We start from the raw sequence: 25929 nt of genomic DNA, 5'->3' as shown, positions 1-25929 counted from the left end.
GCACAGTGCTTGGCTGGCAACCACTGACATCCATTTTCAGTGCTTCCATGAGTCATGGGTCTTTCTGACTAACCCATCCTTCCTGTGGATATGTTCAGTCAGGTCAGAGGTAAGTGCTTCAGGTCTGAAAGCAAGCCAGTGTCTTTGAGATGACTGCCTAATCATTTCAGGCTGACTTATCTTTTCACTCCCAGAGGATTATCTTATTGATCAGATTTGGACACCTCTCTACAGCCCCTGTATGAGGAGAAGAATAATCTTCTTTAGCAATTTTCATACTTTAGGTGAAGTCTTTTTTTGTTCCCCCAAACTAAATCTTATCTGTAACTGGGTTATATCCAACAAATAAGAGCAGCCGGGGACCCAAACCAAAGAACCGAAAGGTTTCGTGATTTCCCAAATGCTATTCACCGTTTGGGCAATCACGGGTGAGCCTCCGGAAGTCTCAATCGTCACTGTTTGGCAGATACCATTTTTCTGTGTGTAGAAGCCTGGAAACATGGAGTTTTATTTGAAAACCACTTATCTAGGTTAATTTCTTCAGTCCAGAGATAAGAGAATGCAGGCATTGGAAAGTAAAATGGCTTACTCAGGATCGTACACAACAGATGAGGCCATACTGCCCTGAGGATCTCCCATCTCCCATCTGGTGTTCTTTCCACAAGCCCAATACTTATGGGTCTAGGGAAGATTCTGTCAATATTCCAGTGGCCCAGCCTCCTCTGAATTGTATATCTTCAAGGTGAGGAGTCGCTGCAGGCCTACCTGAGGGGACAGGCTGAGGACCCCATAGAGAAATATGTCTGCCTTGTCTCTCTTCCATTTCACAAGTGAAACCTGACAGCATAGATTAGAAAAATAATAAAAGGCCATCTCATCTGTGTTCCTTATTTATTACACATTATCCAGGTATCTGGTTGCAAAACCTGCACTCCTACTCCTCTCTCATTGTTAACAACGTTTGAAGCAGAACACACTGACCTGCTTCATCAGATAACATCGGCATTTCAGTGAGTGCTCCCTTTCCAGGTGACTTCCACCCTCCCTCTTGGTTGTCCTCTCCTCACTCCCCCCCAAAATTCAGTAGGGAGGAGGGCACTTCAATTAACAGCAAAGCATGCCTCCTTTACTTGATAAGTCTGCTTCCATATGGAGTCAGAGAAAAAAATAAAGGAAAAGTTGCACCCCTTTAAAAGAAAATAGATAGACTACCCAGTAGGGTCAGACAATGGAGTCTGGAAGAATGTGACCCAGTTAACCAAGGGGGTGGATACCTCAGTCCTCCTTCTCTGGTCCTGCTCACTGTCCCCTCCCCAGCCTGTGGAGGACACTATGCTTAGATGAGAAAGCAACTCTTCTTTAGTCTTTGTCAGAGAGAAAGGGACAGCGAGAGAGGAGGAATGTAAGAAGGAAAGGGCTAAGGAGAAGAGAAGAGAAGGGACAGGAAAAGAAGAAGCTGAGGAGGAGAGAACAGGAAGAGGGATGGAGATGAGTGTCAGAAAAAGAGGGGAAGAGCCAGAAAGTGAAACAAGAAGGAGAAAAGGAGAAAAAGATGGAAGAGGAGGAGAGGGAGCTTTGGTTTTATAGTATAGACAGTAAAAACCAAGTCAAGTGGTCCCAGCCTGCGCCACCTCTTGGAGACTCAAGACTGGACACCAGGGGAGAGGGGCGAACCTCCCCACCTACTCTGAATCACCCTGAGCAAGTCTCCTCTCCTCTCTGAGTCTCAGTTTCCTCAACATGCAGTGAAAAGGGTACGTGCAAGGCCCTGAGCGTCTCTACATCCATCCCCACCAACCACAACCATTGCCCTGGGGCAGTGTTGGGTCTGTGCTGAGGAGACACCAAGAGAACAGAGCCCTTTGTGGCCAGCCGGGGACCGACAACTTGAAAGGCAATGGGGGCAGAAGAATTGAAGCATTTTTGTTGTGGAGGAAAGCGTGGGCTGCAGGCAGGGAGCCAGCAACCACTGACATCACCATAATACTTGGAACGGAGCCTCTGAGAGGTGGGTGGGAGCCTCAGGGAGTAGGCAGAGTTACCTGGTGAAGGGATGGAGGGCCTGAGTCTGGCCCAAGAGCAGCAAGGACACTGGAGAGAAGCCTGGGGGCTCTCAAGGTTTCAGGAGACCGGCGACCGTGAATCCAAAGATAGGAGGAAGGTGAATAGCATTTGGGAAATCACGTAACCTTTCAGTTCTTTGGTTTGAGTCTTGGACCAGAAGATGGAAGGGGAAGATGAGCATGATCACCTCAAGGCAAAAATCCATTCATCTTTATTTCTGGGCCTTAAGTTGGAAACTCTCGATGCAGCAATGTTGACGTTCACTTTCTCTCTTGGGCCCCCAGAGCCTGCCCAACAGGGAATGGAACTGGAGGCCACCTCTGTGATAGGGCATAGGGGTGCCAGGACTTCCTTTTTTGCTCTCAGATGTGGCTACTGCTAAAATGCCACCATGCTTATACTCTCCACTATTATCAAGCCCCCTTTTGGATTAAGCATTGCCCTCTTCCCACAGACCTCTTATAAAAGTATTTCCTTCCTCCTCAGGGATTTGCAAGTATTGACACCTTAGTACAAGCTTAACAACTCTATGGTTCATGCCCCACCATTCCCCACCAGGGTTAGAATGTTAGGAGAGAGTTGTTCAGGGTACTAGTGAGTGAGGTGCTGGAATAAAGGGAAGGCAGACCAGGAGCTCATTCCTTTGCCCTGAGGAAGCTGTTTATGGGATACCAGGAGATGCCTTACTCTTCAGGATAGCCTTTGCAAAGTCCTTAAAAGTCCACACCCCTCTTCTGCAACCTCCTTGGTGATGGGAACCTCATTACCTCATGAGACAGCTCATTTCATTGTTGAATGACCTAAGTGGTTAGAAAGTGGTCAGCTCACACTAGGTTGAAATCTCTCTGCTTGACAAGTCCACCCATTAGTGCTGGTTCACAGAGCATGTCTGCTTCCTCTTCCCCTGTGTCAGCCTTTCAAGTTGTTTAAGATGGCTATCATGCGTTCCTGGGTTTTCTCTTCTCTAAGCTAAATATATCAGTTTTTGACTCTGCCTCATGTGACAAGGCATTAGAGCCTTCATCATTTTGAGTAACCCCCAGGTTGTCAGTGACTGTTTTATGACCAGTGCTCCAGAGTGAAAAATATGTAGTCTGACTTTCACAAGCCTATGGGATAGATGCTTATTGAATTGAGTTCATTATTTGATTCTGTGATCTGGAAATTATCCTTCTATTTATGGAACCAAAGACTTGGTTTTTCAAAGATGCTGCTTCACTTTGCCTTGTGTTAAGCTCATAGTCAGCTCAGACCCTTAGACTGCCTGTACATAAGTTACTACCCATCCCATATTCAACTGATAGGACTTTGTAAAACTGGTTACCACTGTTGCTAAACAGGAATGAGCATTGACTATCCCATTCTGTATGTGGTTCTGTGCCAGGCACAGGACAAGACAGATAAGGTATTTGGGGAATTATATTTGAAATTTATTTATTCAACACTTACCTATTGTTAGTACTGACTTTATAGTGGACAATTTGTCAGCATCAAAATTTTACATGTTCTTAGCATTTGTCCAACATTCTATCCTTATTTTCCAGACCAGATTGTTCATATAATGAACATAAAGATATTTATAGAAGGATGTTAATTGCAGCATTTTAGTTATGAAAAAAAACAAGCAAATTAATTTCAAAGAGAAATGATAAATATAGTATAGTACCTGCAGAAATGGGATATCATGAATCCATTAAAGTGAATGAGTTAGATCTGTCTGTAACAACACAGGAAGATCTTCAAGATATACTGTAGAGTGAAAAATGCAAGTCATAGCAGAGTGGATACACTGTAGTCTCATTTATGTTTTAACAAACTAAAGCATATTTAGAAAGTATATATATATGTATTAAATATAATTAAGAGTGAAATATATACAGTTAACTATTAATGCAAGTTTCTTATTAGCAGGAGTTAGAAAGAGGAGGATAGGCATAGGTGGTATTTGGATTTTTGCAAGCATGTATTCATTTATGACTTGTGTGATTTTTTTTAAAAGTTTTCTAGAAGACAGAGGAAATATATCTCAAGCAGATATTAGGGAAGACAAAGAATTCAAAACTGGAGGTGTTATCTCCTTCCCTCAAAACAAGATAAAATCCAGTAGGAGGGATAAGGCAATATACGGATAGTGACAGGATGATGCCATAGAAGGTGTTGAGGAATCCAGATGAAGGAGAGATTCCCTCTGCCTGGAGAGAGGAGAAACGGCCGAGAGGTGGAGCCCAGCGGATGGCAGGATTGTGATAGGGGATAGCACTGAGGGGCTTTTGTAGGAAGGTAAGAAAGGCTGTACCGTCTTTGGATAGGATGTTCAGTCTAGTGTGTTGGAAGTGTAGGGTTTGTTCGAGTCACAGTCAGCAAAAAGTCTAGAAGGGTAAGTTGGGTTAGAGCTCCAATAGCCTTTGATGTGCTTCCTTTGGTAACCTATGGGAAATACCCCTGGGTGATGCCTTAAGTAGATTAATGCAACTATGATAAGGTCAGAAGGTTGAAGGACAATGAGACTGGAGGCCCTAGAGCGACCATTTAGGAAACTATTGCTAGATATCAACATTTTTCCATGCTCTATTCAAAGTTATTAGTGTTTCCCTCATCTACCTCCCTAAATAAGTTCAGTGGCTAAGCAATCTTGGAAAATTTGCCCATTAAATCTTTTCTTGAAGGTCTGCAATACCCTTAACATATTATAGGTCCTGAAAAGTCCTGCAATAAAAATTTATTTAATTTTTATTAACCCCAAATTTCTCAAATTTATTTGATCTCAGATTTGGTTTGTAGCCTGTATTTTTCACAATGGCATTCTGAACAGCAGCAAGCTCTTTGGAAATCTTCTTACAGCAAAATTATAAAAGTCCAAATGGGGGTGGCAGCAGAACAATGGGGAAAACAGGAAGGCTGCAACCATCCTGGAGAAGGAAGTTTTGAAAGGGTTTGCCATGTTGTTTGTATATCTCGAGAGAGTGAGAGAGAGAAAGAGAGAGAGAGAGATGTGTCAAAGGCTAAGACTTCCTTACTTCTGCTATATGTCTTCATACCAAAAATTGCAAGCATCAGATCTAATCCTCTGAGTAGTTGGTCACACACACTGAGGCCATTCCTATTTAGTGGCCCAGCATAAATTGCTAGCCTGAGAAAAAAATCAGTTCCCCCCATGTCACACTCCTCATGAAAATATTCAACTTAAAATGGGATGTAACATAAGCGACAGAGTGAAAAGACAACCCATAAAGTGGGAGAACATTATTGCAAACAATATATCTGACAAGCAATTAATACCTAGAATATACAAAGAATGCCTACAATTCAACATACACACACAAAAAAATGAATAAAGGACTAAAATATATTTTTTTCTGAAGAAGAAATGTGACCAATGACCAATAAGCACATGAAAAGATGCTCAACATCATTAATCATTAGGGAAATGCAAATGAAAACCACAGGACATAAGCCTCACACCCATCATGATGACTATTATCAAGAAACCAAAAATAAAAAGTGTTGGTGAATATGTGAAGAAATTGGAAGCCTTGTGCACTGTTGATGGGAATGTAAAAAGGGATAGCCACTCTGGAAAATGATATGGAAGTTCCTCAAAAAATTAAACATGGAACTACCATATATATATATATAACTCTACTTTTGGACACATACCCCCAAAGAATTGAAAGTGGGGATTCAGATATTTGAACATCAATGTTCATAACAACATGATTCACAATATCCAAGAGGTAGACACAAACACTTGGGTTATAAATGGATAAACGATGTGGTATACACATACAATGGAATATTATTCAGCCTTAAAAAGGAAGGAAATTCTGACACAAGCTACAACATGGGTAAAGACATCAGAAGACTTTGGGCTAAGTGAAATAAGCCAGTCATAAAAAGACAAATAGTATATGAGGTGCCACTTACATGAGGTCCCTACAGTAGTCAAATTCATTGAGACAGGAAGTAGAATGGTGGTTGCCAGGGGTTGGAGGAAAGGGAACAGGGAGTTATTGTTTAATGGATTCAGAGTTTAAAGAAGTTGCAAAAAAATAGAAAGTCTGGAGTTGGCTAGTGGTGCTGGTTGCACAACAATGTCAATGTACTCAATATCACTAAATTGTAGTGACACGATGGTTATCACTACAATGGTTATGATGGTTAATTTATATTATGTATTTATTTTACCATAATTAGAAAACCCCAGCAGGATACAGCATTTTAGTTCCTGTAGTCAGAAAGATGCTAAATCTCTTCAACTGACAGTTTTATGTTTTCTACAGGTTACTGTCATTGTACAAGTGGTCTGGAGCTCTAAAACCTGCATATACAAAACATTATCACCTGTAGAAAATTTAGAAACTACAAATGCAACACATTATCCACTGTAGAACATAAGGAAAATACAAAAGTAAAAAAAGAAAATAACATCACCCACCTCCTATCTGGAGATAACTAATCAAGTTATCTGGAGTAGCATTTTGGTGGATTTCCTTTAAGTCTTTTTTTTTCTGGAGTATCTCTGCAAATTCTCAACCTACCCTCTCTCTCTCTTGCTCTTGCTCAGAGAACTAGGGGCATGACAACCATTGCATAAGATAGCTACTTTTGGCAGGTCTTAGTCCAATCTGTGGCCAAGGTAGCTGGTTATGTCAGCATCGAATAAGAGATTGCTTCTTTCATGAGGTGGCTATATGGAGCCCTTACTGGTCATCTGAACAGTGCCCTGGCCAGTCTAATATATAAACATAATGGGATTTAGAAGGGATTTGTCATACCAGGAATTAATTAGACTACTGGTTCCCAAGGCACTCTGGAACTTCCTGTCTTAGTGCTCGTTAAACTTTATTGTAATGAGTGGTTTGATGTCTATTTCCCACTAGAATATAATGTAGGATCTTTGTTCCCTGTTGTAGCCTATTGTTGACAAGTATCTGGATCATAGAAGTGCTCAATAAATATTGGTTGAATGAATGAATTAATGGATGCTCATAATGACATTCACTTTTGTAGAAAAATAAAGGGGAAGCTGCATAGAGTATTATTCAAGAGCATTGCTTCTGAATTCAGATGACTCACATTTGAATCCAACGTGTGTGATGTTGAGCAGATTGCTTAAAGTCTGGAAGCTTTTTCTCATCTGTAAAATGGGGATAAAATTGTACAGTTAGTGTGAGAATTGATTGATATAATCCATTATAAATCATTTAGAATAAAACTGCAACATAGTAACCACTGAATAAATATCACTTACCATCACATTTAGCTTTCAGTTTGATTGTTTCAAGAGTATTTCCTATGTTATTAAATATTGCTAAAACAACATGTTTTTAGTGGGTATGTACTATTATATATTGCAAATTTACCATAATTTATGGACATTTACATCATTTAGATTCTGTTTTAAATAATTCTTGGGTGAGCATTCTTGTAATTGAGTAGTCAGGAGCAGACTTAGTACCAGAGTGCTTGGGTTCATATACTGACTCCTCTCTTACAAGCTCTGTGATCTTGGATAACTAATATCTCTGTGCCTTAGTTTCTTCTTGGTGAGGTGGGGACAATAAAAATTCATGGGAATTTTGGGAGAGATTAAGTAAGCTAATATATGTAGGCTGCTTATAATGATGTCGGGTAAAATTAAATGCTTTATAGATGTTTGCTATTATATTTTTTTGCTCATCTTTTTTTTTTTTTTTGAGAGAGAGAGAGAGGGAGGAGAGAGATGGGGATAGGGGCAGAGGGAGAGAGAGAAAGAGAATCTCGAGCAGACCCCATGCTGAATGCAGAACCTGATGCAGGGCTCGAACTCACCACTCTGAGATCATGACTTAAGCCAAAATCAAGAGTTGGATGCATAACAGACTGAGCCATCCAACGTGCTCCATTTATTGCTCATTTTTAACTTTCTTAAGTCTTTAGACAACTGAAAACTTTGTTGAATTTGCTAGGGAAAACAGCATCTTTCTACTTTTGTTCAACAGGATGAACACTTACTATATTCTAGATAGGAACCCCTAACCTAAGTATATCATTTTGTGTTGGAGAAGACAGAGCATCATTAACTGTTAGAGCTTGTGTTAACTGGTGACCCTTCAATAGTTTATTAACTGCTTTCAACTGAATATTTTAAAAATGCTTTTAGATCCCTGATTGTTTATAGTTTGAAAAGAGTAGCTAATATTAATTCCTAAATATGATCCTCCATTTCTATTTATCGTCTTATATCTTATAGAGTAATTTCTTGGTTGGGGGCAGCACCTGAGTGGTTTAGTGGTTGTGCATCTGCCTTTGGCTTAGGTCGTGATCCTGGGGTCCTGGGATGAAATCCCACATCAGGATCCCCACAGGGAGCCTGCTTCTCCCTCTGCCTATGTCTCTGCCTCTCTCTCTGTGTCTCTCCTGAATAAATAAATAAAATCTTTAAAAAAAATCCCAAAACCAAAAAACACCAATAATTTCCTGGTTGGATTCCTAAACAATGACACTTGATATGTAAATTTATATTTAATTTACTATGAATGCCACCCTAAAGCTATATTTTGCCTTGGATATTAGTAATGATGATTGTACATTTGTGTGATTTATAAGTCAATGACATTTATTTGTAAGGATGACTTACACATTTCTAAATAATAGGAATACTTGATTAAAAAAAAAAAAAGACTGAAGAGCCCTGATCTAGGTTAAAGCTTAGATCCTTTAGGAAGGTGTGATAGGCCTGACCAGTCCTGCTTTAATTCTCATTTTACTTCATCATCAAGCCCCCACCCTTCACCCTCAGCACTGCCACCATCCCAAACCACCTGCAACCTGTCAGCTGGTGGCTTGGTTAAAGACCTTGTCTTAAGGCTGTTCAGTCTTCACACATTTCTTTCTTTCTGTTTTTTTTTTTCTCACACATTTCTTTAAGCCATAACCTCAGTCAACAATTTTTTTTAATGTACATGATATAAAATGGTAGTGAAAGGCTTGCCTCCGCCCTTGTTCTGAAGCACTGAGCTGTTCCGTTCTGTTCCCGTTCCCCAGATTTAATCCTGTTTATTTCCAGAAGCTGAACTTCAGCAGCCATTTCACTGTGTTGGCCAGAAAGCCCAATATATTTAGTCTTATGATTTATTTTTATTTCTGCAAAATGATACAAGTTTCTGTTTTGCAGTAGTAATATAAAGTTCTCTTTTAAAATATATCTATTTGTGAAAATAAATCATATAAAAGTACAAAATGAATAATAGTGCAGAATGCAATAAAAATGGCTGAGGTTTGAGAGATCCAACACTGTAGCATGCTGAGATTCCATAACTGAAATGTTACTGGCAAAATGGGGACTAGAAGCTGGGTCTTCTAATGGTCCAGGTCCTTATACTGGGCTTTTTTTGGCAGATAAATTTTCCTGTGTAGCTAATGAATGTCTGTCATTGTTTGGCAGCAGGACATAGGTGTAGAGTGATGCCATGTCCAGTGATCACATGTCCAGTAATGCTGAAGTAGAGAACATGGAAGCAGTTGGTTTGAGGGACACGAAAATTAGAGACCTTCCCTGAGGCCTGCTTGCAGTCTCCACCGCAGCTCACACTAGGTGAGGACAGCCACCCCACGTGGTGAGGGGGTCATGGTACTGATGCTTGGTGTTAAGGATGGGGAATCCTGGATCCCCTTCCTGGCACAACGTTTGAGTCTGAGGTTTGGGGATAAATGACTTGACTACTCCAGAGGTGACTCACTGCAATTTGGAAATTCTCAGCTGCAGTCCTCACTTTAAGAAAAATTATTATTATCATCTCTGACTAATAACTAGCAAAGTCAAAGTGAAAAATAACTCATTGGGGATGCAGAGAAAGTTCTTTTTTTAAATCTTTGTATTGAGCTGCCATGTATAATAAGGCAAATGCAGAGAAATGTAGATAACAAATCTTAAAATATTAACTGGGTAATTATGCCAATTAACATTTAATTTTATCTATCTGATCACATTTTATCTATAATAGCATCATAGGTAACATTTATTGCTGTAGACTTTTGAAAGTTAATTAAAACCACTGAGACAGAACCAACAAAAGACCATTCTTTTTTTTTTTTTTAATTCACTGAAGTTTAAACAATCAATTTTCCATTTTGAAAATTTATTCCAAATGGAAACTGAGAACCAGGGCCAGAGACAGGTGTCTTTCCTTCCTGTCAACTGCCTTAGAATGAGACTCCTGTTGCCAAACTCCCCCTGGCTCTCACTGAGGTGAAGTCTACATAAAAGGCAGTGACTGAGTAGGGACTCTGTTCTTGAGTCCCCCACCTTCCTGGTTTCTGGCCTCTTGGCCTAATGCAAAGGGTCACCTTCTCCCCTGGAAGGAACGGGCTTTCCCCTGGCTCTCCATATTCAGCGGCTGCAGCTCAAGTGAGTTCTCAGTTCCTACTCCGTCCAGGAGCCCTGTAGAAGAACAAGCAGTGGCCGCACGCTAAAATGTGCCATCATGTCCCTCCTGGTTCATTTCTAGCAGGGTCTTTGGATCCCAGGGGAGCTGTCTGCACAGTGCGTGCTGACCAGAGCTGATCAACCGATAGGGGTTGCAACTGTGGAGAGTCCAGGGACCAGGGCATGGGAGAGAGTGGGGGAAAATCTGTCTTTAGGGGACTGCCATGTCCTGGGGGAGGTCCTCGGGACTGCCAGTCCTTTGCACGAGGCTAAAGTTTTGTGTTTTTTTTTCTCTATCTATTATTCTATTATAAAACCAAGCCTGCAAAATTTGGGGCCCACCTTCTCCCCACACAGAGCCTCATTAACCACTTTTTGTGCACAGGTGTCCGTGCAGTAATTCTCAGAGCGTTCTGATGGGAAAAGAATGTGTAGCTGCTGCTAAATGCAGCCTCCTTAATTTTTGAGTGGGCTGCATGAAAACATATTTTTCCTTTCTTGACTGGGTTCAAGAATCTTTGCCCAGAAAACTAAAGATGATAAATACGTACCTAACTTATGTTTATGAGTCTGCAAATACGGTAGCCAAGCTTTTTATCAATCTTCAAGTTAAGTCCACAGGATCCATTAATTCTACCAATTGGCTGCTACAGCATATGTTTGGAATATGTTTCCTTTGTTTTTTATTATTTATTTATTATTATTTTTTAAATGTTTCAAGTTCTTATTTAAATTCTAGTTAGTTAACATATAGTGTAATATTAGTTTCAGGAGTAGAATTTAGTGATTCATCACTTACATGTAACAAACACCCAGTGCTCATCACAGCAGGTGCACTCTTTAATGCTCATCACCAATCTAGCCCATCCCCCCACCCACCTCCTTTCTAGAAACACTCTTTGTTCTCTGTAATTAAGGGTCTTTCTTATGGTTTGCAATTGACACATCTGATAAAGGGTTAGTATCCAAAATTTATAAAGAACTTATAAAACTCAATACCAGAAAACAAATAATCCAGCTAAGAAATGGGCAGAAGACATGAATAGACATTTTTCCAAAGAAGACATCCAGATGGCTAACAGACATATGAAACAATGCTCAACGTCACTCATCGTCAGGGAAATGCAAATTGAAACCACAATGAAATACCACCTCACACCTATTAGAATTGCTAAAATTAACAACACAGGAAGCAACAGACGTTGGTGAGGATGCAGAGAAAGGGGAACCCTCTTGCACTGTTGATGGGAATGCAAACTGGTGCAGCCACTGTGGAAAATAGTATCAAAGTTCCTCAGAAAGTTAAAAATAGAACTACCCTACAATCTGGCAATTGTACCACTAGGTATTTACCTAAAGGGTAAAAAATACTGATTCAAAGGGGCACAGGCACCCCGACGTTTACAGCAGAATTTTCAACAATAGTCAAATTATGGACAAAGCCCAAATGTCCATTTACAGATGGGCTTTGTCCATAATTTGACTATATATATATATATATATATCTATATATATATATCAATGGAATATTATTCATTATTCATATATATTATATATATGCAATGGAATATTATTCAGCCATCAAAAAGAATGAAATCTTGCCATTTGCAATGATGTGGATGGAGCTAGAGTATATTGTGCTAAGTGAAGTCAGTCAGAGAAAGATAAATACCATATGATTTTACTCACATGTGGAATTTAAAAACAAAACTGATGAACATATGGGAAAGCAAAAAAGGAGAAAGAGAAGCAAACCATAAGAAAGACTCCTTTATCATTTATTAAGAATCAAACGATCAATTAATTTATTTACCAGTATTTATTGCTCATCTGTCACAGTCATGCCACTGTATTAGATGGAGGATAGAGAAGTGTACTGAGTTATGAAGGATATGGTTCTATGTAAACCTGAAAAAAAAATGAGTGACCTTCCTGCGTTTTGCTTTATCCAATCGCCACTACCATACCTGTGATTGTCTTCCCCTTCTTGGGACCCTGTACCAATATTTTTGAACATGTTTGATAATACTTACCATGTTCTTCATACATTCTATTTATTTGTGCCTTTTTCCTGGACTACAAGTTCCAAGAGACAGGGACTCTAATTCCTCTTTTATTCTCTGTAACCTCTGGCACAGGACTTAACATACCCCAGGTCTCAAAACACTTAGCAGATGATTTCATCAGCAGTGTCCTCTTTCCTCAATTTTGACAGATGACATTTGTTTAACTGTTAAGTATAATTTACACCTGACATTCTTGATTCTTTTGGAACATGACAATGAAAAAATCAACTTCTTTCTTTGAACGTCCATTTTCTCTTTACATCATTTATTGGTTATTTTTGTGTGTGTATTTTAAATAACTAGGTCCCAATGAAGCCAACTTATTCTTGATTTTTTAAAAAAATTATATAAACTGTAATTTCATTTCTATAGCCCAAATTAAAATACATCACTGAAATTAAAGTAAGCCCACGGGAGTGCCATTAGCGTATTCAAAACCAAATGTTAATAATAATGGTATTTACTAACTGAAATTTAACAGTATTCAATCAAAAAATAACATGCAGCCCTCACTGCTTACACCAAAGAATATGAGTTACTTTAAGTTCCTGTACTCTGATTAGATAGAAAAATCATTTTTCTTCCTCCTGTCTCCTTTTCATTATATCTATATCATTTGAAGCAAAACATCCATTTGAAAGAATTAATGGAATCCTGGGGTCTTACCTGAAGTTTGAAAAAGAATAAATCACCTTTATGTATAAAAGTGAAAAGAGATGCCAGGTATTTACAGACTCAGTCTACCTTCTAAGCATAATCCAAGTATACATCTGAAAATTGATTTGCTCCATCCGCTTGCAAATGCCTTGGCACAAGCAAGGCAACAGGATTCAATCAAAACAATTTCACAAAGAACATTTTATATAAGAATTATCTGATCTCTTCATAGGAAAAAACAGACTCTAGTTTTTCCTTTGTAGAGGAGGGGAGGCCTCTTCTACAGACCTAATATGGTTTGCTTTATCATGACTTGAAATGCTGCCTTATGTAGAAAAGCACAACCCAGTTTAGGATGATGTTGAGCCTGCAGCCCTTGCGTTCCTCCCAGATCCTCAGGGTCGGTAACAGTAGACTGCCAAAGCTGCATGGGGCCTTGGATACTATGCAGACTAATACTTCTAGGCAGCTGGGACCCATGGGGGGAAAGGGACCATACTAAGGCAGTGGATCCCAAACCTGGCTGATCACTAGTCTTTCATTTCATTCATTCAGCAAATGCTTACTTCACACTCTCTGCTAGCACTACTCTTGGTGTTGAGCATACAGTGGTGGTTGTGACAGCTATGGCTCTTACCATTGTATCTGCCCAGCACTAAGAACACCACACAGTGATGGACAGGAGGTGAATGACCAGGGAAGAGTGGGGAGGTCTGGAAGGAAAGGCTTGTGCTGAGATGTGAAGGAAATATCCATTCGGGCTGTTGAAACAGAATACCATAAACTGGGTAGTTGAAAAACAAAAACAAAAGTAATTTATTTCTCACAGTTCTGGAGCCTTGGAAGTCCATGATCAAGGCACCAGCAGATTTTTGTGTCTGGTAAGAATCCACTTTCTAGTTCACAGTTAACTATCTTTTCACTGTAGGACCCGGGAGCTCTCTGCGAACTCTTATAAGGGCACTAATCTCAATCATGAGGGGCCTACCCTCATAACCTAATCACCCCAAAGGCCCCACCTCTAAATCTCTAAATACCATCACACTGGTGAATAGATTTCAACATACAAATTTTAGGGGTACACGACATTTGGTCTCTAGGACTAGATGTGGGATGATCAAAGAGATGGGGCAGGAGCCATTCCAGACAAGGGGAGTGGTGAGAACACAGGCTCTGAAATGGAAAGGGGTTGGGATGTTTAAGAGGTGGCCCAGCATGGTGAGCATGGGGAAAGAGGAAAGAGCTGTGACTGAAGGGGTAGGACAAGACCGGAACATGTAAAGATTTATAGGTCATGGAAAGGAGCATGGACTTTTAAAACTGGTAACAGGCTGTCAGCTCATCATCAAATTTAACTTTTTAAGAGGGCATTTTCTTTGTTGTTTTTATTGTTTTAACATAGGTTACTGGGGCTAGGCTTCTGATGACTCAGATGTGAAGCTGGACCAACACAGTTATTGGCCAGTTCCTGAGGCTTCAAGTCAACTACTCCTACTGTATTTTTTTTTAAAGATTTTATTTATTTATTTGACAGAGAGAGAGAGACAAAGAGACAGAGCACCAGTAGGGGGCAGGGGCAGAAGGAGAGGGAGAAGCAGGATCCCTGCTGAGCAGAAAGCCTGCCGTGGTGGTGCTCAATCCCAGGACCCGGAGTCGAAGCAAAGGCAGATATTTAACAGACTGAGCCAACCAGGCATCCCTCCTTCCACTGTATTAATGAACCTCTTGCCACCCTCTAGACAAACACGAAAGGGTGGGAAGTGTTACCCATTAGCCAAGGTAAAATTGGCCAAATTTTAGCCACAAACACAACAAATTTCACCTAAAATACTATATGATCATATTTGAGCAGACTGTAGCTTAGGCTAGCTAAATTCAGAAAAAAATGAAATCATCAAGGCCTTTGTCCATGAAGTTGATGAATTTGACCACTCCTCCTGGTCAGGCTGGTCACCCCAGTAGAGTAGACCCAACCACACTTAAGCCACCCCACACAGATGAGTATCTCTTCTGGTTGCACCACAGGCTGATAACCTAGAGGGTGGTAAGCAATGAGTCAGTGCCAACTTCAGAGAAATGGGACAAATGAGGACTACATGGGATGGTCCTGGGGCTGGTGGCCCAAAGTTGCTTTCAGTGACCTAGTGGGCTAGGATCTGGCTGGTCATCAGTTGTTGTTGCTTAGCTTTATGCTATCAGCCTCCCTCATTGGGGGTAAAATGACATGGGGGTATAGAACAGGGTCAGCGCACACCTGGGGAAGGAAACACATGACCTAAATGTTAACTGGCCACCAGCCATCAAGGTGTTGTAGGGATTTCACAAGCATTCAAGGGCCTGGGCCTTCCCAACTAGTAGTTGAGGCTCACATTAGACAGAACTTCAACATCAGCACCAGGAGACCTGACTGGGAATGCCAGCTCCACCTCCTCAATAGCTGTGTAACTTAGGTGAGGGCCTTGGCCTCTCTGGGTCTCATTTGGCTTCTATGGGCAGTGGGAAAGGTGAACGTGGCCTTGCCAACATCACATGGTTGTATTTCAAGTCCCAAGGGAAGTAATGTGTGTGAAAGGGATTTGGGAAGGATAGAGAGCCACATAAAATGTCTGATGAGGCTTTACAAGCTCTGGGAAGTGTGGGAAATCAGGAAGTTCATCAAAGAGTTGATATGGATGCTGAAAGGATCAAAAGGAAAACTTCAGAGGACAGGCTATAGGAACGGAGATTTGTCCATGTTACACAGGAGAGGTCGAGGGCTGTATCCAGCCTGGGACTGGTTCTTACTCAGAACATCATGACTAACTTCTTTCATGTCTCCTGAAGAGAAAACAAAATAAAATACATAATAAAAAAAAGTGTTTTCTATCTCTGAAGAATGGATGTCTTGCAAGCGTGTTAAATACCAGGATGTGTTACTAAAGCAAGTTTGGTATTTTGTCTCTAATGGCCTTATAGGAGACTTGAGTGTAGGGGACTTAAATGTGATTCTGGCTAAAGATAAAGGAAGATACTACACTACAAACAGGGCTTTCCTTTTTTTTTTTTTTTTTTTTTTTTTTTTGTTCCTGGAATTAAATTCACAAGAATTTCCAAGCTGTAAGCTACACAAAGACAGGAAGTTTTGTTCACTGATGCATCCTAAGCACCTAGCACAGTACCTGGTGTGTAGTAGGTGCTTAATAAATATTCACAGGATGGATTAACAGAACACCATGGCTTGTTCCAGTGTTTGAAAGCAAGACTGGCCTGTCCCTATATATTCACTTGCTCTCTGGTTCACCTACTTAAGTAGGCCCAGTGCCAGCATGTTGAGGGCCTGCTTCGTAAATCACAGCAGTGGCTTTCAGACACCAGGGAATTTGCATGGAGTGGAGGGAGTCAAGCCCACTCCAGCTCAGCTGTACCACCTTTGACCTTCTGTATATACTGGGCTTCCAGATATCATTTTCCATGGTTTTGGTTTGGAGCTGCCATCATATGAGAGCGTGTTGTGATGAGAAGCCTGAAGCACAGGAAAATCAAGGAAATAAGTATTTTGTTAAGGTGTTTTCACTCGAGGATTTCCGAGTAACGGATGAAGGGGCTAACGTGGTCATTTTGGTCATGCCTTTTGTGTTTTTTGTTTCATAAAATCCAGACAGAGAGAAGAAAGGATCTAAATTGTTCCAGCTCTCCTCTTTTTTGAAGTTTCCACGGGCTGTTGCCTAAATAATCTTTTTTTAAGGTTTTATTTATTTGAGAGAGAGAGAGAGACAGAGACAGAGACAGAGAGAACATGAGTGGAAGGAGGGGCAGGAGGAGAGGGAGAAGCAGATTCCCTACTGAGCAGGCTCACCAGGCTCCATCCCAGGATCCTGCGATCATGACCTGAGCTGCAGGCAGGTGCTTAACCCACTGAGCCACCCAGGCACCCCTAAATGATCATATTTTTAAAGAGCAAACTTTCTAAATTCTAAGAGGCTGGGAGTTGGCCAGGTTTCTGGGGAGATTCTGATTGTGTGCTTACAAGGCCATTGACTGAAATTGTTCTGTTACCCAGTGGTGATCACATTTTACCCACAATATTCTCTCAGGCACAATAGCTCCTGAGCAGAAACATACATTCTAGTTAATTATTAGGATAAAAGAAGTAGCGTGACCATGTGTCTAGGCCCGTATTTAACATCAGGGAAGCAGACCCACCAAGGATGCATTCGTTCCAAAGGCCTCAAGCCTCAAGGGGACACATTCCCCAAACCCATCTCCAGAGAAAAGGAACACACATATCTGGACCACCTTCCAATGTGAAGGAAGAGGCAACAGATCACTTTGAAGGGCTTTAGAATTGGTCAGCAACTGAACGGGTTAGAAGTTCATTTCAGCGATTGATGCGCCGTCCCTGTCCTGGAATCATAAATGTCGCCTCCTCTCTCACTCCAATCTGTGTTCAGCTCTATCACTAAAGGTCCAGCAATCCGCACAATTGCTCTGGGAGATGACGATCGGATTTGCAGTGCATGACCTGCTTTTCAGAATGTGTTCTTAATTCACTTCCTTTGACTCACTGCAATACCCGGCTGAGGGCAGCTGAGGCAGGTATGCCCAGGCCCATTGCAAAGATGAAGAACCCAAGGCTCAGAGAGGTTAAGTAGCTTGTCTAGTTACACAGGCTGGGGTAGGTCCTGGGAGCGCCTGCTGACAGGTGATGGAGTCACACTGCTTGGGTTTACATCTTGGCACTTCCACTCAATTAGCTCTGTGGCTTGGGTTTGTGTGACTCAGTTTCTTCATCTGTAAAGTGAAAAGAGTAATGATATCTACTTCATGGTGTGGTTGGTAGGCTAAGAGATAAGGCGACATAGTCGGCAGAGTGCTTAGTACACTTTAAATGTTTGCTAAATATTAGCCATTATTATTATCAAGGATACCATTATTGTGGAGAGAAACCATGGAGCCTGATTCCCCATCTAGGGCATTTTCCACTCCACAGTGACACACCTGGCACCAGGTTCTGCCAATCTCCCTGCACCCAATCCTTTCCCTCTGCCCTCACCACCTTCCTCACTCAACACAGTGAAAACTCAAACTCTCTGTGGCCTTTCTGGTTGCGACTGAAAATTCTGGGCAGGCATGAGGGGATGTGATGTCTCTACATCTTCATGGCATATGGTTGAGAGTATCATCAGATATGGGAAAAGAATAGCCTATCTCCCAAGGCTGCCACCCGAGGCTTGAGTGATGCGAGTAGAGGAGGCACTGCTGCTTCCTTCGACATCAACCACCGACCCAAGATAATGGCACCAGTCTGCGGCAGAGGTAGAACTGGGAAGGGGAATCTTGGGGCTCCTCACCCTGAATTCCTTCCACTCCCCAGCTACATGCATTGCCTGCATCTATGACCAGTAGATGGAATAGTCGAGGAGGGAGGCTGGCCTGAGAAGGGCTTCTGGGTTGATGTCTCCACAGTGGTCCTCACTCTGGGCTACCGTCACATCAGTGGTACTCACTGTGCTGAGAACAAATGGTGGCAGCTTGGAACTTCCCGATATAAACAAGGCCATACCTTGCTTAATCCTTTCCCCAGGGATGCCTGGGTGGCTCAGTAGTTAAGCGTCTGCTTTCAGCTCAGGGCGTGATCCTGGAGTCCCGGGATCCAGTCCCACATCAGGCTCCCTGCATGGAGCCGGCTTTTCCCTTTGCCTGTGTCTCTGCCTCTCTATCTGTGTCTCTCATGAATAAATAAATAAAATCTTCTTAAAAAAATAAAAAAAAAAAACTTTCCCCAAAGGCCATATCTGAAAAGAAGCCCTTCAGAGGATGTTTTCTAGGGTCCTTGTCCTTGCCCTGAAGTCCAACATATGGAGAAATCATTAGACATCCCATGCTGTCATCTGGGTAGAATGGAAATCTGGAGCTCTGTGACCAGATAGCATATGAAAATCTCAGATGGGCCAGGTCTCACCTCTCACTGCTGGGATGGCTCTAGCAAGTTCCTATGCAGAACTCTGCTTGCTGGAGGACAGACAGGGAGCACATTTGGATGTCTCTGCCTTCAGGGACTTTATGGAGTTGAAAAGGGAACAGCACAGAGACTCCGTGAGACAAAGCACAAGGCAAGTCCCAAGCACAGGTTACACGCAGTCTAGGAATGTCTCTTCTGGAGCACGGCCCCTAGATTTTGCAGGTCACTCGCTAACCCACTCTTCCTAAATTTTAAATTTCTATTCTACGCTTTTAAACCTCCTTGGAAAAACAACAGTATTATCATCATGCATTTCGATCTTCCTGGGGGAAAAAAAGTGTTGTCAGTCAGGTTCTTATAAATGTGGAACTTGGCTTTTGAAGTTTAGATGACGCTTTCCACATGGGCACAGCTTGTTGTAAATTTTGTGTCAACAATCGCTGCTTTCTGGATGAACTTTCCTCCTTACGACCGAAACCCAAAACTCCTCAGCATTACTATCATCATTATTCTTAGAAGCTAGAACTCTGAATTTGGGAATAAATATCAAAAATGCTTTATACATCAGGATTGGAGGTGGAGCTATTCTTTTTGCTCTTATCTGCTGCAGGCTGCTTTCCATCACTTGATACACTTAGGAGATGTGGGCTCTGGCCATTGAGAAAATAGAGCTTGTATTCTGGCTTGGCAACTTCCCAACGGGTGAATTTGGGTAAGCTCTGTATCTTCCTGGGCCTTAGTCCTCTCATCTGTGAAATGGGAAGAAACAGCCCTGTTCTGCAAGATGGTTGTGAGGAATAAAGCAACGAACCCAGAAGAACATAGTACACTATCTACAAAGTAGGTGCTCAGTAATAGTAATAACTTAAAAGCTAACAGTGAATACTTACCATACATACCAAATACCAAAAAGTATGCTAGGTGCTTTTCATCTATCAAAATAATTTAATCCTCAATATACCCTATGAAATATTTATAATCAACTTTTTCCTCTTTATAGAGGAGTAAACTGAGGCACAGAGAAGTTATATAAGTTACTTAAGAACATACAGCTAGGTGGTATCAGAATTAGGATTTTTAAAAAAGATTTTATTTATTTATTCATGAGAGACACAGGGGGAGAGGGAGAGAGAGAGAGAGAGAGAGAGAGAGAGAGAGGCAGAGACACAGGAAGAGGGAGAAGCAGGCTCCATGCAGGGAGCCTGACACGGACTCAATCCTGGGTCTCCAGGGTCAGGCCCTGGGCTGAAGGTGGTGCTAAACCGCTGAGCCACCGGGGCTGCCCCAGAATTAGGATTTAAATCTAGGACCCGGGATCTGAATCCAGGCTGTCTGGGCCTCCAGAGCTCAGAATCTTAATCACAAGAAATGGTTAAGATTCTTAAATTGATCTTGTCAAGATTATTAAGTTGAAACATGAAACGTTTGATTTTGGGGAGGGGTTAAATGCTACAAAACAAATCTTCTGACAATTGGATGCACTGACCAGCCCCCTCCTTTTCTCAACATAGAAACAAAAGCTTCTCTGGGCAGTCTGACATTATCTGGAAAAAGGAAAATTGCATTCCATAACCTGGTATTGTAAGCAGGTTAGAGATGTGCGTATAAAAAAATCCAGGAATTCCCTAGTTAGAGTGGACTTCATTTTTCATACATTTAAATGTATAAGCTGAAAGATTTAACATTTAAAGGCATAAAAAAAAGGTGATTGGGAATGGAGGTTTGACTTTGAGCCTTTGCCAGCAAACTGACAGACTATCACTTATTAACCTGGCACCCAGGTTGATATGTACCTTGTCTTCAACAATTGTGATAAATGATACATTGATTTACTTTTTACTTCTTGCCAGCAGTGGTAAAGTGATCAGTAGGTTTGACATGATGTGTTTCTACCAGAGAGAGAGAGACTGTACTTCTGCTATCTAGTCATTTTCAATGGGACAAAATTCATGTGGTCTGTCATTTCCTGATTGAGAAATAGACAACGAAGGAATGTTATTTCATTAGGACTGTCACTGAAACACAATACCGATGTCAATAAGCATTTCTGTCGATGTTCTCTCGCTGAAATCTTGTTGGCATATTCTATTCCTTTGCAGAAGTTGAGTGGTAAAAAAAAAAAAAAAAAAAAAAAAACCTCAAATGTTAAAATTATAATGCCATTGTCATTAGCCAGGAAAAGATAATGGCAGAGGAAAAGGAGAGACCTTGTAGAGCTTACAATCTTGGCGGTTGGGGGCAGTATGGTTTGGGGAGGGGCTTCCAAGGAGTCTGCTTGCACTGGCTACCCCCTCAGCCCCAGTGTACCAGGTATGGAAGGTGGCCTGGAGGTTTCCACCCACACTGGACTTTCTCTATTCCATGAATACATTCTCTGTCCTCCCACCTTGGGGCCTTTCCACACCTGCTTTTTCTCCTGGGAATGCTCTATCCACTGATCATTCCTTAATCCTTGCTCATCCTTCAGATCTCGGCTTAGAGGAAGACTTCCTCAGCCTTCTAGGCTGAATTTAGTCCTATGTTCTTTTCCTTCATTGGGGTCACACTCTCTCATTGCTTACAATTTTATATTTGTGTGACTAACTATAAGCTCCATGGGGGCAGTAACCAGGCCTGGTTTTAGGCACCACTGTATGTCCAGGCTTTGGCTTAGCACCTGATACACAGTAGATGCTCAAGAAATATCTGTTGACTTCCCAATAGGTGAACTGAGCAACCTCTGCTTAAGCCAGTGCTGCTGCTACAACATGAGATCACAGGAGTCTTATTTCCTCCTGTCTGGATGATTTGTGCCAACAAAACACAATTTTGGTTGCACACTGAACTGGTGTGAAGCAATGTTGCTCTCAGGCTTCCCAACAACTCTGACTGGCCTAATCTGTGCTTGTTTTATAGTCTCTGGGATTACTGGATGCCTAGTGAGATGCTGAATGCAGGGAACCATTTATCAGTTTTCTCTGCACATGTGGGCACCTTTAAGAAGGGCTTGGCTGGACGGCAGAGTTGGCAATTAGCCTGGTTTTCACTGAGATGCACATGTCCTATGCCATTCGAGTTCGGATCTGTACTTTCACGTGTGTCCGTAGTTAAGAGCAATTCTGACATCCCTTTGATTCCCACTCCAGTAGCAGTATCAGAATGGGAGTGAGTGAAAAGGACATTGCAATAGGAATCGCTTCTAATGATGTTAAAAATGTTTCTTAATAAATCAAAATGCAAATGTTAACATATTATTTGTGATATGCCTCATGGTTGATTGTGATTCTAAGTCCACATCATGGGGGAAAGAAAAGCTGGAGACCCCTTACAGAGGAGACTGAGTGCTAGCTGGAAGCCCCCGGCTGCTATGCTTGCTCTTCCCTCCCACCCAATCCCCCAGGCACAGGGGCAAGCCCACCAAATGCTCCCCTCCTTCCTTTCCCCTTCCCTTTTTGGATCTGGAATTCAGGACAAAGCACATCTGAATCTGGCATTAATAATCCTGACACACCTTGGAGTGCTCCATTTACTTGGGCCTTTTGACAACTCTATTTTAAAGAAAGACATTTAATTTGTTCAGTTTTTTTTTTTCAGGGTTTTTTTGGGGGGGAGTGATTTAAGAATCAATTTATTTGTAAAGGTTGGCTCTTTTAGTTTTTTGATCAGAATAAGTTCAAGTGCCTCAAAGTAGCTGCCCTGGCACATCTCTGTACTAAGTGTCATTCTCTGGCACAGGAGGGGCTCTGTAAACTCTGCAGAGTTGTTCTGGTCTCTACCTCTTTCTTTCCTCACTTACACCCTCCTGGAAGGATCCTGTGCGCTCGACTTCTCCTATTAGAGGGCCTATTAATTTGCTGGCTCTGTGCCAACCTGCTTACTCCATCCATAACCTAGGTCTAGAGAGCCCGAGAATTCAAATTCTGCCTTCATCCTGGGGAGGAGTGTGTGCCCACGGCGGCCCTGCGGCCCTTGCCCTTTGAAAGCCCTGACCTCAGCTTTCCTCTCCTCAGAAATGCCGAAGAAAAGAGATGAAGTTGGCGAAGGTGACCCATTTCTTCCCTAGTGGGCCGACCCGAGCTCTCCGTCCTCCAAGAGCTGCTCCCTTTCCAGAACCGGGTTTTCCTGCGAGAGGGATGTAGGGACCGGAGCAGTGTCCTTGGAATCCGGAGACCCGGTTGCAAGGCGGACACCAGCACTTACCAGCTGCGTGACTTTAGGCAAGTCGCTTTAGCCTTCCCAGTACCGATCACGGAGTGGTTGGCTTGACTCCGTTCCATCACCACTCTTCAAACAAGAAGGAAAAGAAGAAGGTGGTTACAGGAAGTATCTCCAGAGCCGTTTCCAGCAGGGGTTGGGGGGGGGGGCTCCCACCCAGGACTGGCCCAGGCGCCCTCCCGGGAGCCCGCGGAGCCTCGCCGCCGCCCCGCCGGGGGCTGCCCGCGCCCCAGGCTGCCCCCCGCCCCCGCCCCCCGCGGGCCCGGCCGCGCGCGGCTCTTCAGAGGTGTGGGTTATTAGAAAGCTCGGGGTAATTCCAGAGGGTCCGTCACTCCCACTCACTCTAATGCGCTTGTCAGACGGGCCAGGCGAGCCCGCCTCTCCTGGGGGGGCCTTCCGGGTCTCACCCCCGCCCCAACTCGGCCTCCTCCTTCGGCAAGGGTGGCAGCCGCGCACCGCAGGGCCCCCTCTGCCAGGGCCGCCCCCGCCTGCGCCCCGGCCTCTGCGCCCTTCCCAGCGCCGCTCGGGCGTCCAGGAGCTCCCCCTCCGGGCGGCGCGGGGCGGCCTCCGACGGCGTTGGCAGCGGCGCCCGGCGCGGGGCGGCCCCGGAGACTCGCCCGCCCATGTGCGTGGAGAGGAGCGAAGCTCCGGCAGCCGCCGCGCCCGCTGCGTGCGTGTGGGGGCCTCACCTCGGAGGCCGGCGGGGCCGTAACCCGAGTCCCGCTGCCACGACCCACATTTGCATAATCCGGCTCCCCCCCGCCACTTCTTTCGGACTCCAGGCTGGAGATGCGAGTCGGGCTCCCCTCCGAGGCGTCGTCTTGCCGGTGGCCAGCGCGGGGGCCGCGGGACCGGCCGGAGCGCAGGCGGAGCGGGCTGGCGCACGTGGTAAGCGAGCGGCGTTCTGTTCTTGGTTTTTTTTTCTTTCTTTTTTTTTTTTTTTTTTTTTTTTTTTTTAACGAAATGGGACTTTGCACGTTTACGCCGAGGGTGGGGTCTCTACAAGGGCGCTAACGTCCCCGCGATTTCCTTCCTTCCCCTTTTATTTTTATCTCCAACTGGGAAAGGGCGCGCGATGCGGGCGATAAACTTTCCCCAATTTTTTTCCTGGGCGTTGGAAGTCAGGAAGGTGGCCGGCCGCCTGACGAGACGATTTCGCGGCGGGCAGGGGGAGACGCGACGCCGGGGCGGAGGAGCAGAAGCCGCCGGCGGCCTCCCCGCGGGTCCCGACCGCCGCGCGCGCTCGGGGCCGGGAGGGAGCGGGCTGGCGGCGGCGGCGGCGGCGGCGGCAGGTGAGCGGCGCGAGAGCCGCCTGCAGCGCGCGCTTCCTCCACGGCGTGGCGTCGTGGCTCTCGCCCGCCGGGGTGCGCACGAGGCTGCGGCCGTCCCGGGCCGGGGGGCGGGAGGGGGCCGGGCCGGGCCCCGGACGCTGCCCGCGCGCTCTGTCCCAGGTGGTGTCGGTTTCGGGGCGGCGCGGAGCCAGGCGGCGGCGGCGGCGGGCTCGGGCCCCGGGACCACCTCCCGCGGGCGGGCCGGGAGGCAGGAGCCGGGCGTGCTGCGAGCCAGGACCCGCCGCTGCCTGGGCCGCCTTAAAGTTCTTAAAGATTTTCCTTCGGGAACTAAACAGGAAGGCCTCCATGCGGGACGGTGTGGTTGTGGTTGTGGTTGTGGTTGTGGTTGTTTACGTGTTTACTCCAAGAGGGAAGCGCGCGTGGGGTGATGGCGGCTGGGAATTGAGGTTAGCGACGCGGCCCGCGGGCTCCCGGGGCGGCTCCCGGCGAGGCCAGGCGGCGAGGCTCTCCCGAGCGTGCGTGTTGCGGGGTAGGGCCGGGCTGCGGGCAGGCGCGCCCGTCGGGGCGGGGAAGGCGCGGAGGCTGTGCTGCGGGGCACCCCGGGCGGCGGGCAGGGCGGGGCGGGCGCCCGGCGCGCTGTCAACAGGGAGGTGTGTAGCGTAAGGTGTGCGAGTGGGTGTGTGAGAAGGCAGCGGGGGCGGGAGTGTGTGTAGCGGAAGTGAGCGCGTGTGAGTGTACGAGTGTGTGCGCGTGTGCGTGGCGGGGCAGGGTGAGTGTCCAAGCCTCCATCTGGACGCCCCCACACAGCCGACCGCCCAGACGCGCCGGGAAGGGCGCCCGCTCCGCGCGGCAGCTGAAGGGGGGCGGGGAGCGCGCGGGCAGAGGAAGGGGGGTGTCTCCGGCTGAGGATTTCTCTCGAAGCTCGCCGCAGTTATTCTGCTCCTCCTGGGGTCTACCCCCCAGCCCCAAGGTGCCCGAAATACTTAAACAAACAAACAACCCCGAACCTGTTCCGTTTTCGCTCCCGTATAAATAGCACAGACTTTCCAAAAAAGCAATACCGCATTCACTCTTATCACCAGCCACTTCTTTCCACCAAGTAATTCAGAAAAAAACAGTCAGCTTCCGTGAATGCATGCAGCTTTTTTTTTTTTTTTTTTTTTTTTTTTTTTTTCTTAGCTGCCTCCTTTTGCTTGCGGTTTTGAGCTGCCAAGAAAGTGAGTAGGGGTTTGACTGTAGTGTCTCGGCTCCGCTCGGTTTCTTTCCGAAGTTTAATTTTCCGGAATGGCTCCCAAACAAGGGCTGGGG

The 25929-nt window shown here is 44.3% G+C and overlaps 1 protein-coding gene and 1 long non-coding RNA gene across 13 annotated transcripts in view; one reads left to right on the top strand and one right to left on the bottom strand.

The window, feature by feature from the left end:
• The window catches only part of LOC111095464, a 32567-nt gene extending 8082 nt beyond the window's left edge, over positions 1-24485 (bottom strand). The window contains exons 1-4 of one of the 4 annotated variants that reach the window (XR_005357890.1): positions 23672-23868; positions 23315-23398; positions 13832-13955; positions 7141-7201 (exon numbers count right to left, since the gene is read on the bottom strand). This is a non-coding gene — a long non-coding RNA (uncharacterized LOC111095464). Of the gene's footprint in view, positions 1-5421; positions 7202-10125; positions 10487-13831; positions 13956-23314; positions 23399-23671; positions 23869-24018 lie in introns of those variants that run through there. The other 3 variants (XR_005357891.1, XR_005357889.1, XR_005357892.1) reach the window with 3 other exon arrangements.
• The window catches only part of EGR2 (early growth response 2), a 104046-nt gene that overhangs the window by 73791 nt on the left and 4326 nt on the right, over positions 1-25929 (top strand). For 4 of the 9 annotated variants that reach the window (XM_038534051.1, XM_038534049.1, XM_038534050.1 and 1 more), the window contains 2 exons: positions 23125-23331; positions 24112-24217. The exons of 4 other annotated variants lie outside the window; for them this stretch is intronic. In XM_038534051.1, coding sequence (XP_038389979.1) covers positions 24119-24217 — 99 coding nt within the window. In that variant the 5' untranslated portion in view covers positions 23125-23331; positions 24112-24118. Of the gene's footprint in view, positions 1-23124; positions 23332-23966; positions 24218-25929 lie in introns of those variants that run through there. One more of the 9 variants, XM_038534053.1, reaches the window with a different exon arrangement.

This window comes from Canis lupus, chromosome 4, assembly GCF_011100685.1.
Source record: "Canis lupus familiaris isolate Mischka breed German Shepherd chromosome 4, alternate assembly UU_Cfam_GSD_1.0, whole genome shotgun sequence".
Classification (NCBI taxonomy): domain Eukaryota; kingdom Metazoa; phylum Chordata; class Mammalia; order Carnivora; family Canidae; genus Canis; species Canis lupus.
Note: the sequence above shows the minus strand (reverse complement) of the source record. Positions and strands in the feature narration are given on the sequence as shown.